We start from the raw sequence: 15289 nt of genomic DNA on the forward strand, positions 1-15289 counted from the left end.
ATTAGAATACTCGCGGTCGGAGTTTTAGTGACCAAACACCTCAGCCTTCACCGACTCGGAACACATGATGCCCCCAAGCCACCAACAGTGTCCACTAACGCTAATTCTTGATACCCCGCTGGCGACAATTTCGTGAGATTGTACCCCCCCCCAGAGTCGTTCGAACGCACCAAAACCTGTTACAGGTACAGTATAAATCATTGGCACTGGTTATTTTGCCTGACTGAGCATCGACTTTCCTAAATCATTTATTAACGGAGGTCAGTGCATAGTCGGGCGAACCTTTGAACCAACTTGTGGTCCGTCGATTGGGTTTTATACCTACAGTATTAATAAGAACAGAAAGGCTAACGTGAGACCTCGCCTTTTAGGACGAAGTCTACTTTCATACGTCTACAAACATGTAAAATGTGCTGGATAGAACACAGTGTTGTCAATACGCACTCTGAGGGCTGCGTGCCTGTGCAGAGATGCGCATCGAAGCAGCAGCCAGCGAATGGCACATCATCGAGCATTTCGGATTGACGACACGATTTTGTGTCACGAATGCAACAGCACGTACCCGTAGCCTGTCATAAAAAGTTAAGCATTTTTTTACAGTTATAGGGGGGGAGCGTGAGTTTATTTCCTGATGATCTACTGTACATAAGATAAGATATGTGAGCAGCTGTGCCAAAACGAATTTATTTTGCTCCTTTGGATACCTAGTATCAAAACTTTGAGCCCAGTATCAAGAGTAGCAACTCCGTTTACGGAGACCGGCAAATCAGCGAGCCGATCCGTCAGCTTGCGACTGTACAAGTGTTCCTACCGAATCGAGCAGCTGGAATTGCCGCGCAGACTTAATGGGAGTCAAATGCCTGCGAATTTCACGTGCCCCCGACACCAGGGTACATACAGTATTATTAAAAGCGTGCTCACGCCAACTTGCACCGTACATCTTGAAGTCTATCGATTAAAATGCATTAAAATTCTGCGTCCATAGAAGCGGATCGCGCTGGCCAAGAAGTTAAAGAAGTACAGTACTGCACCCCGTTTTCGCGGGGGTGGATCATATAGGATCTGCAAATAAATCCGATTTTAGCGGACAATCAATAGTTCTATTGGACTCAGGATCATCACATCCGGAAGTTTATCAAAGGTCCAAGGGCGCGAATACGGGGTGCAGTACTGTATTAGTGTACGAGCGCAAGCCATATGGCAGTGCTAGACTCAGCTCAGCTGCTGAAGTCGTACAGTATACCACTAAGCTGAAGCGTATGGCAAAGTAATGGTCACTACATCAAGTCGAGGTTTACCCACGGGAGGTAAGGGACACTCGTATCGCCATTTGATTCCGACTGATCACTTCTCAATTCGCGTCGGTAAGCACGGACTCAGCTCCAACAAGAACAATGAAGCTTCTCTCCACTGCTCTCGCCGTCTTCGCGCTCCTCGCTGCTACATCTGAGGCCTCGCCCATGCTTCGCCAAGCTGCAGAGGGAAAGAAGTCGAAAACCCCAAAGCCGACCGCGGCACCGGAAGAACAGCAGGACCAGGTCCAACAGGATCCGGTGCAGCAACAGCAGTAGCCGACGACGTCGGGCAAGGGATGCAACCTTACGGGCACGTACAAGAAGGGCACCGACATCTCGTCGTGCAGCCACATTACCGTCAACTCGTTGTCGGTGCCGGCGGGTGTCACTCTTGATCTGAGCAAGGCCAAGAAGGGTGCCATCATTGAGTTCCTTGGCACTACTGTCTTTGGTACTCAAAAGTGGGTTGGTCCGCTTGTTCTGGTCGGCGGGACTGACCTGACAGTCAAAGGCACCGGTACTCTTGACGGTCAGGGAATGTGGTATTGGAAGCAGGGTCAGGCAATTACTCGTCCCGTTTTCTTCCGCCTCCAGAACGTTTTGAGCTCCACGGTATCTGATTTTACCATCAAGAACATGCCCTTCCGTACCTTCAGTATCGTCACCAGCAAGGATACAACCCTCTCGGGCCTCACCATTGACTCTAGAACCGGTAACGGTCTCGCTAAGAACACCGACGGCTTTGGGTTGACCAAGAACGACCACATTACGATCACCCGCAACAAAATTTACAACCAGGACGACTGTCTCGCCATGCAGTCCAGTACCAACACAGTCTTCAGCTATAACTATTGCTGCGGTAGCCACGGTATCTCGGTTGGCTCTCTCGGTGGCAACAGCGTCGACCAGTCCACTACGGTTCAGGGTCTCACAGTCGAAGGAAACACAATCGTAGATAGCACCAACGGTCTTCGTATCAAGACTATCATCGGTCTTAAGGGTCTCGTATCGGACGTCAAGTACGTCGACAATGAGCTCTCGAACGTCAAGAACGCCATCGTCATCCGCTCGGATTACAGCAAGGCCAAGGGTGGATACACTGGTGCCCCCACAAGTCAAGTGCAGATCACTGGGGTCAAGGTTGCTGGCCTTACCGGCTCAGCTAGTAACCTGTATGACATCAAGACGAACCCCAAGGTCGTGTCGGACTGGACATTCACGGATATTGATGTGAGCGCTTCACTCAAGGGTACGCTCGCCGGAATGCCAAACAACCTTGCCGTTTAATTACACCTATCATTAAAGGCCATGAGTCGTAACCGTAACCCAATAGTCGACAGTAGACATATTGAGCAGGGATATTGAGTCAATTCAACAAATTTGATGTATGCTTCAGATATGACTCATAGCGTTGGTCCACCTCTTTGGTGATCTCTTCATTTGTATAAGTACTACTTTATGCTGACAATGTAGTAATAGGACGAAATATTAATGTTTTAGACTACGAACGTCGAATACGAAGACAAATGTAATGCTACATTTACACTGTTAACGTATTATAGCGAATGCTCTCCTAGCGAATAAAACGCCCTCCTAATTGAGCGCTCTGTCTGAGAGCGTTTTATAGAAAGATAACGCCATGCGCTGCCGTGGACATTCTATCATCTTTATTTCAACTTTTTTAAGCCAATCGTATCGAAAAGTACCCTAAAATTCTAACATTTCTTGATTGCTACCATTTAACTGGGATCATTTTCAGTTTTGCTGTCATGCCGCCACAACGTATTCCATCACGTGCTGAAAAGCACTTTCGTCAGTTGGGTTGGCCTATAAGCGCATCATGCTTGGTGGCGGGACCGAGAGCGAATTCGCGCCGAAGTTTCATCTCGCTGTCGCATCATCGGTGGTGCTGGCAAGCCACTGCTCGGGACTATCGAGCTCATCGAGCTAACCTACGACAAGAGATTAAAGAAAGGGAGCTACGTAAAATGACAACAGAGCGAAGAGACTTACAGTTAGCGCGGAGAATTAAAGGGTTTGATGGGGTTTGAACCCGCGACAACCGTGCTCCCCAATGGGGCTGTCTTAACCACCTTAGCTGTCAGCGCTTACCAAAAAATACAACGCCATCGAATTCAACGCAGTAATTCCTATAGACCGCGCTCTATAATAATAGTAGACGGCGTATTATTCCGTATTATTCGCTACCTATCGTTGAAGTATCGGTACAGTACTGATAAACAACTTGATCAACGTTCGCCACAAATAGCTACATGTACTGTGCAGTTTATCGATGATTGAGCGCAAGACAGCTAAGAAATCAGCTATTTTTATAATCACTGTGGCTCCTTAAACAAGCATTGTCAATTCCTTCCGTTGGTTTGCCATGCACAGATCGGTATGTTTTACGAGTCGGAAACCTATCCCGCGCAAGCGATAAGACTTTTGACAAGCCGTCGATCGCGATTATGCTCGTTTCCTGAAAACCATATGCTTTAATACAATCCGTCACGTTATGAACTACATGTACGTGTACCGGTACAGTTCATGTTTAAGAGCAGTACTGGTACATGTATCGGTATTTTTGATAATACTAGTGTAGTAGTACCGATTCGGTACAGCATTTTCTTGGTGTTGTTGATCAGCCACATGTACAGTATTATCAACGGGCTTCCAATGCAGAAAGTGGCTACCGGTACTGTACGACTTCGTCCATAATGAGCTGTCAATCTTACTGATAAGCATTAGCAGAATTCTGTAATCTTTGTGGTTGGACTTCAAAGGTGGGTGTATCGACTACCCGTCGTCCTTCATACTATAATAACGATCCATTGTTCCTAATGGATAGACCAGCGAATCGCTGAGCGATTGCTCGAGCAAAAAAAAAATGATGGGGCTGACCCAACGTTAACCTGAGAGCGCACACCAGGAAATCCTTACCACCCAACCCCCTATCTCAAACCCCTCACTTCCCAATTTGCCTTCAATCCAGCACTTTCCCCCCTACCCGCCAAAACACAACCATGAAGCTCACGCACGCTGCTCTCACTGCCTTCGCACTCATCGCTGCCACCGTCAATGGCTCACCCATGTTGCGTGAAGAAGCAGAAGGTAACAACAACCCAGTTCAGCAACAGCAAGGCACCAGCACGTGCAACCTCACCGGCACGTACAAGAAGGGCACCGACATCTCGCAATGCAGCACCATCACTGTTGGCTCTCTCAGTGTCCCTGCCGGTGTGACGCTGGATCTCAGCCGAGCCAAGAACGGCGCTACCATTCAATTTACTGGCACGACCACTTTCGGAACGCTCAAGTGGAACGGCCCTCTTGTTACACTGAGTGGAACGGACGTCACCGTGAAGGGCAACGGTAAACTTGATGGACAGGGAGCCTGGTACTGGAAGCAGGGCCAGCAAACTACCCGTCCGGTGTTCTTCCAGGTGCATAAGGCCATTCACTCGACGATCTCGGGCTTTACGATCTTGAATGCGCCGTACCGCACGTTCAGCATCGTTGACTCGATGTACACGACTCTCACGGGCCTGACACTCGACTCCAGGGCTGGTAACGGCATTGCCACGAACACGGACGGCTTCGATCTGAGCTGCAACGACCACATTACGATCACGGGCAACACGATCTACAACCAGGACGACTGTCTCGCCATGCAGTCGAGTACCAACACGTTCTTTACGAACAACCACTGCTACAACAGCCACGGTATCTCTGTTGGCTCTCTAGGAGGCAACACCGTTGACAAGACTACCACCGTGGCGGGCCTTACGGTTCAGGGCAACCACATCCACGACAGTGACAACGGCCTCCGTATCAAGACCATCATTGGGCTTCAGGGTCTCGTCAAAGACGTCAAGTTCATTAACAACGATCTGTCGAATGTGAGGAACGCCATTGTGGTGCACTCGGACTACAGCAAGTCCAAGGGCGGCTACACGGGTGCTGCGACGAGCAAGGCACAGATTACGGGTGTTACCGTCTCGGGTCTGACGGGCACAGCCACGAACCTGTACGATATTGAGGTGAACCCGAACGCGGTGTCCGGCTGGAAATTCTCGGGCATTCAGGTGAAGGCGGCGGCCAAGGGCAAGCTGAACGGTGTGCCTGGTGGAGTTGTCGTTTAGAGGATCTGGTCTTCCTCTGTTGTAGTCAGTTGAAGTCTTCCCGGTCGACAGGAGGCCAATAGAGTGGGAAGACGAGAAGCTAAAACAATAAATTGATGTGAAATTTGATAAATTTACTTTCAGTTGTACACCGAAAGCGAGCTTGGAAACGTTGACTCGATCATTCATCGTCGAGGTTGGTAACGCCAAACCGGTGTTTACCAGCGCCACCCGAATGAGCATAGTCACCAAGGTTCACAGAAGCTGAGCAGCTTACCGGCTTACGGTGCGTAGATATTTTGAAGGGAATTATGATAGCGTGAATCTCTAACGTTAATACCCGGGGCACAATCCAGAATATGTGACCCACACCAAAAGTACATCGAATCATAATAACTGGTAAATTTAGGTCTTATTTTGGGCATTTTTTGTATCTACCACGTGCACGTGTATCTAAATCTAAGTCTGACTACCCCTACCGGTTTTCAAAGAGACACGAAAGTCGGAGCACAAGCTAACAGAGGTCCTGTTGACGCCCGCTGCCACCTGGTTCTTGATAACCCGCTGGTCGAAGGCTGTTGAGCGCTCGCACCATTTCGTTCGATTGTGTCCACATGGCAAACAGCAAAGGAACACACCAACAAAACTCGGTTGACCCTGGGGTCCCACCGTTTCCACTGTACCAAGTACAGTGTACCTGTACTTCTTGCATCAGTCTAAAGAAGTCTGGTTACCGCTTGATATTTTGAGCATTGCCTTCAGAGCGAATGCAGCCGAAGATTTGGTATTGTAAGAAAGTCCGATGTACAGCCAAAACAGGTCCCCCTGTCAACGGTTTCGACTCGACGAAGTCGAAGTTCGAGCGTGTCGTGTCGTTGCTGTGTCGCCATATTGACACTTGTGCAGAGATGGGAGCTCCACCAACATCCAGCTCGTTGTTTGCAAGAAACTGCGTCAACCCGTCGCGGTGGTGCTACAGAATTTCTCTGGGCGTGGCGGCCAGACACGACGACTCCGAGTGTACTACTCAAGTAGGTCAAAAGTGCTCGTTAGGCTCTCACAGCTGCACCCATACAAGCAAACATTGTTATTAAGGAAAGAGACTCTATCAAAGAGTACAGTGTATATGTGCGTGTATGCGCCTCGCGCGAGTGCTTATCTTCCATGACCTTTATTTGGCGGTTCCAGCTGCTCCATGCAGAGGAAACACTTGTTACAGTCGCACGTTGACAACTTGACAGGATTTCAAATCTCTTGTGCTGTAAGTGTCCAGGTTGCTCGCCGTCTACGGCGGACCTTCGCTCGTCTTGATTTGCTGGCTCGTGGTGTGTCAGTCATGACCTGGGCCATTGACGTTCGAGCGAGCCATTGTGCCCGGGTACGGAGCGATCCATCTGGCCTACGGGCACTGAAAGAGGGCGTGCCCGATGTTTGAGCCTGCCTTGGCGAACTAACGGTCCCCCGACTCATGCCTTCGTTTACTGTTGCGACTGAGGGGGCACAAGCTCCAACTGTTGCTGGTTGAAATCCTTAGATCCTCACTTCCCAATTTGCCTCTTCGGTGCAACACCCCGCACAAGAGCTGCTCCCAAAGGAATAACTCAATCATGAAGCTCCTCTCTACCGCCTTTGCTGTGTTTGCACTCCTCGCTGCTACGACGGAGGCTTCCCCCATGCTCCGCCAAGCAGCGGAGGGAAAGAAGAGCAAGAAAACTCAGCAACCGACGGAAGCTCCGGTACAGCAAGACGACCCGACCCAGCAGCAAGACCCTACTCAGCAACAGGATCCGACGCAGCAGAACCCGACTCAGCAACAACAACAGTCGGCACCGTCGGGCAGTGGTTGCACCCTTTCCGGTACTTACAAGAAGGGCACGGATATCTCCAAGTGCAGCAGTATTACTGTGAACTCGCTCAGCGTGCCACCCGGTGTCACGCTGGACCTGAGTCTTGCCAAGACCGGTGCCACTATCGAGTTCGTCGGCACCACCACTTTCGGTACGCAGAAGTGGGAAGGTCCTCTGGTGCGTGTCAGTGGAACTGACCTTACCGTCAAGGGCTCCGGTATCCTCGACGGCCAGGGTGCTTGGTACTGGAAGCAGGGTCAGTCGATCACCCGTCCGGTCTTCTTCAAGCTGCAGAACGTCGTCAGCTCCACTGTGTCTGGCTTTACCATCAAGAACATGCCATTCCGAACCTTCAGTATCGTCACCAGTAAGGACACGACACTCACGGGTCTCACCATTGACTCGAGAGATGGCAACGGCTTGGCCAAGAACACGGACGGCTTCGACCTGACCAAGAACGACCACATCACGATCACCCACAACAAGATTTACAACCAGGACGACTGTCTCGCCATGCAGTCCAGTACCAACACGGTCTTCAGCTACAACCTGTGCTGCGGTGGCCACGGTATTTCGATCGGTTCACTGGGCGGTAACAGTGTTGACCAGTCAACTACCGTCGATGGTCTCACAGTCGAAGGAAACACGATTCAGAACAGTGACAACGGCGTGCGTATCAAGACCATCATCGGACTGAAGGGTCTGGTTTCGAACGTTAAATACATCGACAACGAGCTCTCGAACGTCAAGAACGCCGTCGTCATGCACTCGGACTACAGCAAGGCCAAGGGCGGCTACACCGGCTCTCCTACCAGCCAGGTTACCATTTCAGGTGTCACCATTTCGGGTCTTACGGGCTCGGCGACGAACTTGTATGACATTGTCGCTAACCCAAAGGTGGTGTCTGGCTTGGACTTCTCGGGCGTGTCTGTGAGTGCATCGGTCAAGGGCAAGCTTGCTGGTCTGCCCAACAGCATCGATCTTTGAAGTTACAGTGCGCTTCTCGTCTAGTGTTAGTGAATCGGTGGTCGCTTGAAGTCCAACGCGCAAAAAATGGAAGTATGTTTAGATTTTTTTTTAGAACAAGCTTAAGTGTTTTACAAACCTACTCCAGCCAAAAAAGATTAATTCGCGCTTGTGTGGACCACCTTACACGGAAATAGTCGGGTAGTACAAATTTAAAGTGCAAGTGCCTTTTAAACTAGCCACGTTTTAAAGGCGGAAATTAGGATTTAGAGCTAAACGGTACAGTCGCAGACTCACAGATGAATTTGTAGCGGACAAAGACCAATTTTAACGGTTGATGTGATCCATCAAGATAGATCTCTTTAGAGCCTGGTCCAGCTACCGGGAAAACATTAGGGCTACGTGGGTTAACCTTGTCTTTCAGATGCACTGAAGTCATTGAATTCTTGGTCCAAGCGTGGACTACCACTATAAGCAATGCTGTGAGCCAACCGTTGTCCGGGACAACTTGATCAAACCGTAAGCCTACAATACTCTTGAGCAACCCCGAAACTGCGCACTACGATGGCTTTATGCCGCGTGGACTAGCTTCCGGCCGAGCCTCCAGCACCTGACTGCGTAGCAAACGACCCACCTTTGCAAGCTTTGACACCTGGTCAGGGGCGGAGCCAGCCAAAATTAGAGAGGGGGGGGGGGCATAGCGAGTAGAGTTAAGTCTTTCCACGATTAAATCCACACTTCCGTATTGAAGCACGATGCCGCCCAAGAGACAGAAACAGCAAGCAATAACAAACTTCTTTGCCAAGCAACCTCGGCCGTCCCCGGATGAAGTACAAGAGCGCACTAATAATCCGATACAAACTTCATCTCTAGCAGAGCCTACTACTCCACCTATTTCACTTAGTGCGGACTTAGAATCGTCACCTGCAGCTCAATGGTGCCACGAAATGGCATCGCTGAAGACCCACTTGACTGCCGTGTTCACGACTGTGTTCGTTGCGATCCTGTGGACCGTCCTCCTAATACTTTTGCAATTAGACCGCTACAAGAGGATCCGAAGCTACGTCGTGGAGTCATTTTTGCATATTCTAAGATGAATTTATTTCGACCCCACCGACCGTGCTATCCGAGCCGCTCCAATGGCAAGCTGTGGTGTAGTGATTTCTCCGTAGTTGCGGATTATCACCCGTCGACAAAGACGTGACACCGCCCAAGTTGTTCAAGCGACGAACCCTCGGTCAGGTGATGTACGGAGACTCCAAGATGCAAGGGACTCGACGGCGTCACCTCCGAACGTTCAACGAGTACTGGATACGGGCACATGTCACTGAATCCAGGCTGTCCTTATTATTAATAATGGACTGGCCGGATTCGCATTCAGCGGACCATCTACGGTACGAACCCTCAGTGGCGGTTGGGATGAGTTCGCGGAAGACTCAGCGACCCTTGGAAGGCACGTTCACCGTCTGGGACAGGGCGCGGACCGTTAAAGATGCTCATGCGACGGTGCAGACGACGCTTGGCATGCAAGAGGATCCATAACGGATCATTGTTCACTTGATATTTGTATACTTGATTAGGACTTCTTATTAGGAATAGACCCGAAAGGGTAAGCTTAAATACAGAACAGAATTTCCACTCAAGCACACAGAGCGACGTCCGGCTCAAGGTAAGCGTCAGGTCAAGCTTGTTTGAGTGTGTTATGCCCGTCGGTGAGCTCGAAGCGCTGTAGCGAGGGTTCATCCGGCAAGGCCAAGAGACTTTGTGTAATTGGCCGATTATTATCGGGAGGTTTTACGTGACGGCTTATTGTTGCCTATTTGCACGACTGGGAGTGCTTTAATTGCCTCCCTTTTATTTCTTCTAGCCGAGTGTTGACCACTCGGTGATCTCGTAAAAGGCTTACCCGTGCCTGGTACCCTTCCGCTGTTGGGACCACGAGGATTCAAAACACCTGCTAGCTTTGCTCGTGCTAGTAGCGTGTTCTTATTTTCACTGGTTGGTCTATATAAGTAGTTTACAAGGTCCAGTTTGTCCCGGTGCAAGGGCAGAACTGGGGTCTTCAGGTCCGCCCGAACGATCGTTTACTATCCTAGTAGACGTATTGTTGTGGGAACGTCCTAACTACATTTGTAGCTAGAGTTCACGTGGGAATTCCAACACCACAACTGGTGCCGCGACCTGGGAACAGATTGTGACCATTGTGAACTGTTTGTATGGCCTTCCAGTTTACGAGCTACCAAGCGAAGAAGAACAAGAAAAAGACAAGAAACATGGCGAAAGGACAACCGACGGTACCAGTTACGTCTGCCAAGTCTGGCGGGGCTCGCAACGAGAGTTCAAGCCCGGCTGCGCGCTTTGCAGCCGCCACCGAGCTTTCAGTGAGCTTCGACGACGAAGCGGACATCGATCCTGACGCCCATGATTATGAAGATTACGAAGACAAGACGCCGGCTCCAGAGCCAGGCGCAGCGACGCCGGAGACGGCTACGCTATCATCGGGGCTGAGCGGGCGACCAGGTCCCTTTCGAGGAACCTCGCCGACGATCTCGATGATGTTGCGGGACCGGAACCCGCCTACGAAGATTATGACGATGGGACCGAAGGTTCTAAACCTTCGGTGGCGAGTGCAAAGCATTCAGCACTGCTGAAGGCACCTCGCCCACCTATCAACGGTGATACACCAGCCGCCAAGCGCGTTTTCGACCGCGTACAAGCGCTGATGCAGAATGATGAGTGGATGCAGCTGTTCAAGCCCATCCCCAAGAAAAAAGCCGACTGGCCTGCGCTTGCGCAGGAACTTCAATACCCAGTCAACTCGGTTTCGACTAGCCAAGTTGCCGAGGATTCAGTTTCGCTACTGTTGTCGCTAGGCTTCGAGAACGAGACGTACCCATCGACGATGTCGCTCCAAGATTGGAGTCCACATGAAGCCGGAGCTGCTCTCCAGAAATGGAAGAAGAAGCTTCGGAAGGCGTTTGGCGCTGTTGGCATTAACGCCGGAAAGCAGCCTGTGAGTCGACCGATGATTCAAGATGAAGATCCGTCCAAGATTCCACTGCCGCCGACGCCCCAACGACTCGTTCGTACTCCTCCGACCAAGCGTGGAGCTGAGCGTGGTGCCTTTGGCACTACCGAAGCTTCACCGTACTTTCAAGACTCGCACATGGTTACGCCACGTTCGGAGAGCCGTATGCAACGTATTTACGCAAGTAACGAGGGTTCGTTCAGTCGCCGAGGCGGTGCGCGAGCTCCCAAAGGTGGTGCCGGACGTCGTCAAGTCGACAGCGATGGTTCGTCCAGTGACGATGACATTTTGGTGAGTACATTCGACGAGGAGGATCCTCAAGTCGAGTTGATGCGTCAGATGAATGAGCTGGCGACGCTGAACGACGTGGGCCCGACACCGAGAATTGAAATGGCTTCGCACCGACCGCTGGATCGCATCACGCCGTTCTCAGGCTCTCGCAACAAGAGCGAGAACTGTATGCAGTGGCTCCGTGGGTTCGTCTATGAAATGACTGGAACCCACACAGATGCCGATAAATGGTGCATTCCATTTGAGCTAAGTCTCCGGGACGGAGCCATTCATTGGTTCCGTCAACTTCCGAAGAAGACGAAGCGCAAGTGGAAGCTGCTGAGCGATGCGTTCATCCGCTACTACTGCTCGCAGTTCACGCAGACGGCACTGTCGCGTTACTACTCCGCCAAGCGGGAACGTAATGAACATCTGTGCGACTACATAAACAGGCTGAATGGCTACGCTCGGACCGCCCGTCTACACTTTGAGAAGAGTGGTCGCGACGCGAAAGAACATGTACAGCAGTTCCTAGCAACATGCGACGATGACAAGCTAGCGGAGAGTCTCTACCACGCTCGAGTCGCCGACATTCACGAGCTCGAAGAGATCATCGAAGATGTTCTCAAGGGCAAGGAGAGAATGGCCAAGCGTGACAGTGAGTACCGATACTCCAAGAGTCGTGATACGCGACGCGACGATGGGTACACCCGCAACAACCGGCGTGATGACCGTCGCCGCGATGACAACCGAAACAAACCGAGAGTGACGCTCATTGAAGCCACGGTGGATGACCTACTAGCTGAATTGGAAGGTCGTGAAGCTGCTCAGGGAGGCAACGAGTATTCAAACGAAGATCCGAACGCTTACGACGATGTCCAAGATGAGTACAACGACTTTCAGCCTGATAATACGGACGGTGATTTCGCATTGGATGAAAACGACCGATACCTCGCCGCTGCTAACGAAAATGAGCGCCGTGCAGCTGCTGAAGGCACCTACGCACGTTCAGACAACCGTCAGCCGCGTGGAAACACGCCTGATCGCGAGAATGGCTTCAATCAAGATCGCCGAGGTGGTGACCGTGGGTTCAATCAGGATCAACGCGGTCGACGTGACTTCAACCGCGACAGCCGACGCCCACATTACGGACCATGCGCGGTGTGCGGCGGCATGAGTCACTCCGTCCACTACTGTAACAAGCGATGCAAGTTCTGCAAGCAGCTCCACGATGCTGGACAATGCGAACTTTTCCGCAACTTCCAAGACCTTGCCAAATTCGTGCGCACTAAAGGCACGAAGGAAGAACTCCCGCCAGAGCTCAAGGCCGTCGTTCAAGAACGTCATTTAAACTAGGCAGCCCGCCAACTACAACTGGGTTGGTCCCTATCGGGCTGCCACAGTTAACCGAGCCTTTAATGGAAGCAGAGTGTATCTTTGCTTTCATGGGGCAGAGTGAATGGCCTGATAATTACGTAACAAGTGTGAACGCGACGGAAAATGAAAAGGAGAGGAGTAGAATCCTCGGTGGAGGTGTTGGAGAGAGAGTGGCGTGTGCTGATGCTGATGAGGGCACCAGCGAGGATTCGCTCGGCTTGGTTTCGAGTGCAGCGCGAGACGAGCCCAAAGGTCACTCCAAGATGATGAAGTTGAACCCTGGCGAGAGACAGGGGTGGTGGTCGACCAAGAAATTCGACCGACGGATCAGAATGAGAGCTCTGGTGCAAGGCGCTGTGAACGACCAGCGAACGAGGATCCTCCTCGACACAGGAGCGAACGTTAGTGTGATCACTGACACCTTTGCCAAGAAGTTGCGACTCCGAGATGTACCTGATCACAGACGCCGCATTGACATTCAAGGAATCAACAAAGGCAAGGTGTCTACGACGCGACGAGCGTTCGTCAAGATTACGCTCGGATGGGAGATGGTGTACGAGTTTGAGATGTGGGTAATGGCGCATAGTGCAGGCGTCGACGTGGTACTCGGGACCGACTTTATGATCCCAGCTGGGATCCGGTTGGACCTGTTCCACGGCGCGGCGCAATTACCGCACGAGGTACAAATCCCGCTGATAAAGACCAAGAACATGATCGACAGCGAAGAATACGGCTCCCATGTTAACGCCGGGCCACCCGAGCGGTTGGACATTCAAGCGCACGAGTGGCGAGAATACCGACTAGCGAAGCGCCACGTCGGTCTGGAAGAACACGTACTGTGGGTTCGTCGAACGAACAAGCTAATCCCGTCAGTGACGAGGTTTCGACGTGGACGGCCTCAGAGCATTCGATTGACCAACGTGTCTGATCGAACTGTGTACCTACCAGCACACGACTCGATCGCAATGTGGATTCCAGATGGGGATTTGCCACGAGGTGACGGCTATGTGCGTCTGGAGTCCAAGAAGTACCAAGACTGGCAAGTGTTGGCCTACGAAGGTTGTAGAGACCGCGAGCTCTTTCAGCGTGAATGCGAAATCTACGAACAATGGCTTGCAACTCAGCCTTCGGCAGTTGATCGACCAGACTACCCAGAACCCAGTGGAGTGCTAGCACGACCTCTAGAAGACTCGCTAGTGGATTCTAGTGATCGTCTGACGTGTGCAGAGCGCTGGGCACTGATCCTGGAAGAACGTGAACGAGTGGAAGCCTGTCTGGCGTCTGGGGTGACAGCCGGGGATTCGGCCGACGGTCAGCCTTCCGAAGAACCTTTGGACACGTACATGACAACCCATGGCAGAGTCAATAACGCGAACGAAGCCTTGGTAGTGCGTACACACGAACTACTGAGGCCGGTAAACGTGGTACATACGCCAACGAGTGTTAGTGTCCAGTCAGGGGTGACCACGGAAGCGACAAGTAACAGCACTGGATTAAATGGAGTCACCTGTTTTGACGAAGCCGTCCCGGCCTTGTGTGTCACCAAATCTGCGAACAAGGCGTCGGTGGTTGATCCAGAGGATGCAGGCATCGCGCTGAAGGTGTTGAGTACGGCACCGAGTATTCATTGCAAGATTGGTGCGAATTCCGAAATGTCAAGACAGCGGCAGAACGAGGAGCGGAACAAAAGTCAACAAATCAATATGTCGGCGGCCCACGCATTCAATATTGCGAACGACGACTCGGCAGATGGCCCAGAGATGGGAAACCAGGATGGGAAGGCGATGGACCAAGTACCGACTATTGAAATCAAAGCGGACGCCAATGTTGAGTCAAGGGAAGAATCCGTAGCGACGTTGGACGGAACGTACATCTCGGTTGCTCGAGTGTTAACGACCGAAGGAAACGAAGCAACGGAGGATACGAGAAATGATTTCTACGAACACCCAGCAAATAACATTGGCTTGGAGGACTACGCGAAGAAGCTGGCATTCCTGCCGGACCTGACCGAAGAGGTCAACACGACAATTGACTACACTGCGCGTAATGTTGCTGATCCTGAGTTGTCGACTGATCGCCGAGAACGTCTGGTCGCGACGCTGAAGACCCCACGAGCAGATTCTAATTGCTAGTGGTAACGCACTGCCGCCGCCAGCCTACGGCGCGGTATGCGATATCGACACACAGGGGCACGCTCCAATTAAACAGCGTCCCCGGCCCGTGCCGCTCGATTTCTCGGCAAACTGTACGAGCTGCTCCGCGCTTTGTTGCGAGCACGACAAATCGTCTTTTCAGACAGTCCATGGGCATCGCCGATGGTGATTGTGATGAAAAAGAACGGCCCTGGCCATCCGGAATATGCATCGATTACAAGATGATGAGTGC

General features: G+C 51.5%; 3 protein-coding genes across 3 annotated transcripts; all 3 read left to right on the forward strand.

Annotated features, from left to right (window-relative positions):
- Positions 1–1394: 1394 nt before the first annotated feature.
- On the forward strand, positions 1395–2582 carry PITG_19623 (polygalacturonase, putative; the record flags this gene model as incomplete). The annotated part of the gene is made up of 2 exons (XM_002896144.1): positions 1395–1538; positions 1590–2582. The coding sequence occupies 2 exons, from the start codon at positions 1395–1397 to the stop codon at positions 2580–2582; spliced, it is 1137 nt and encodes a 378-aa protein (XP_002896190.1).
- A 1736-nt stretch (positions 2583–4318) lies between these two features.
- PITG_19624 (polygalacturonase, putative) lies at positions 4319–5437 on the forward strand (the record flags this gene model as incomplete). The annotated part of the gene is made up of 1 exon (XM_002896145.1): positions 4319–5437. One exon carries the CDS (start codon positions 4319–4321, stop codon positions 5435–5437), a length of 1119 nt encoding a protein of 372 aa, XP_002896191.1.
- A 1586-nt stretch (positions 5438–7023) lies between these two features.
- Positions 7024–8250, forward strand: PITG_19625 (polygalacturonase, putative; the record flags this gene model as incomplete). Its single annotated transcript, XM_002896146.1, has 2 exons — positions 7024–7050; positions 7159–8250. The coding sequence occupies 2 exons, from the start codon at positions 7024–7026 to the stop codon at positions 8248–8250; spliced, it is 1119 nt and encodes a 372-aa protein (XP_002896192.1).
- Between the last annotated feature and the right edge of the window lie 7039 nt (positions 8251–15289).

This window comes from Phytophthora infestans, genomic scaffold, assembly GCF_000142945.1.
Source record: "Phytophthora infestans T30-4 supercont1.102 genomic scaffold, whole genome shotgun sequence".
Classification (NCBI taxonomy): domain Eukaryota; phylum Oomycota; class Peronosporomycetes; order Peronosporales; family Peronosporaceae; genus Phytophthora; species Phytophthora infestans.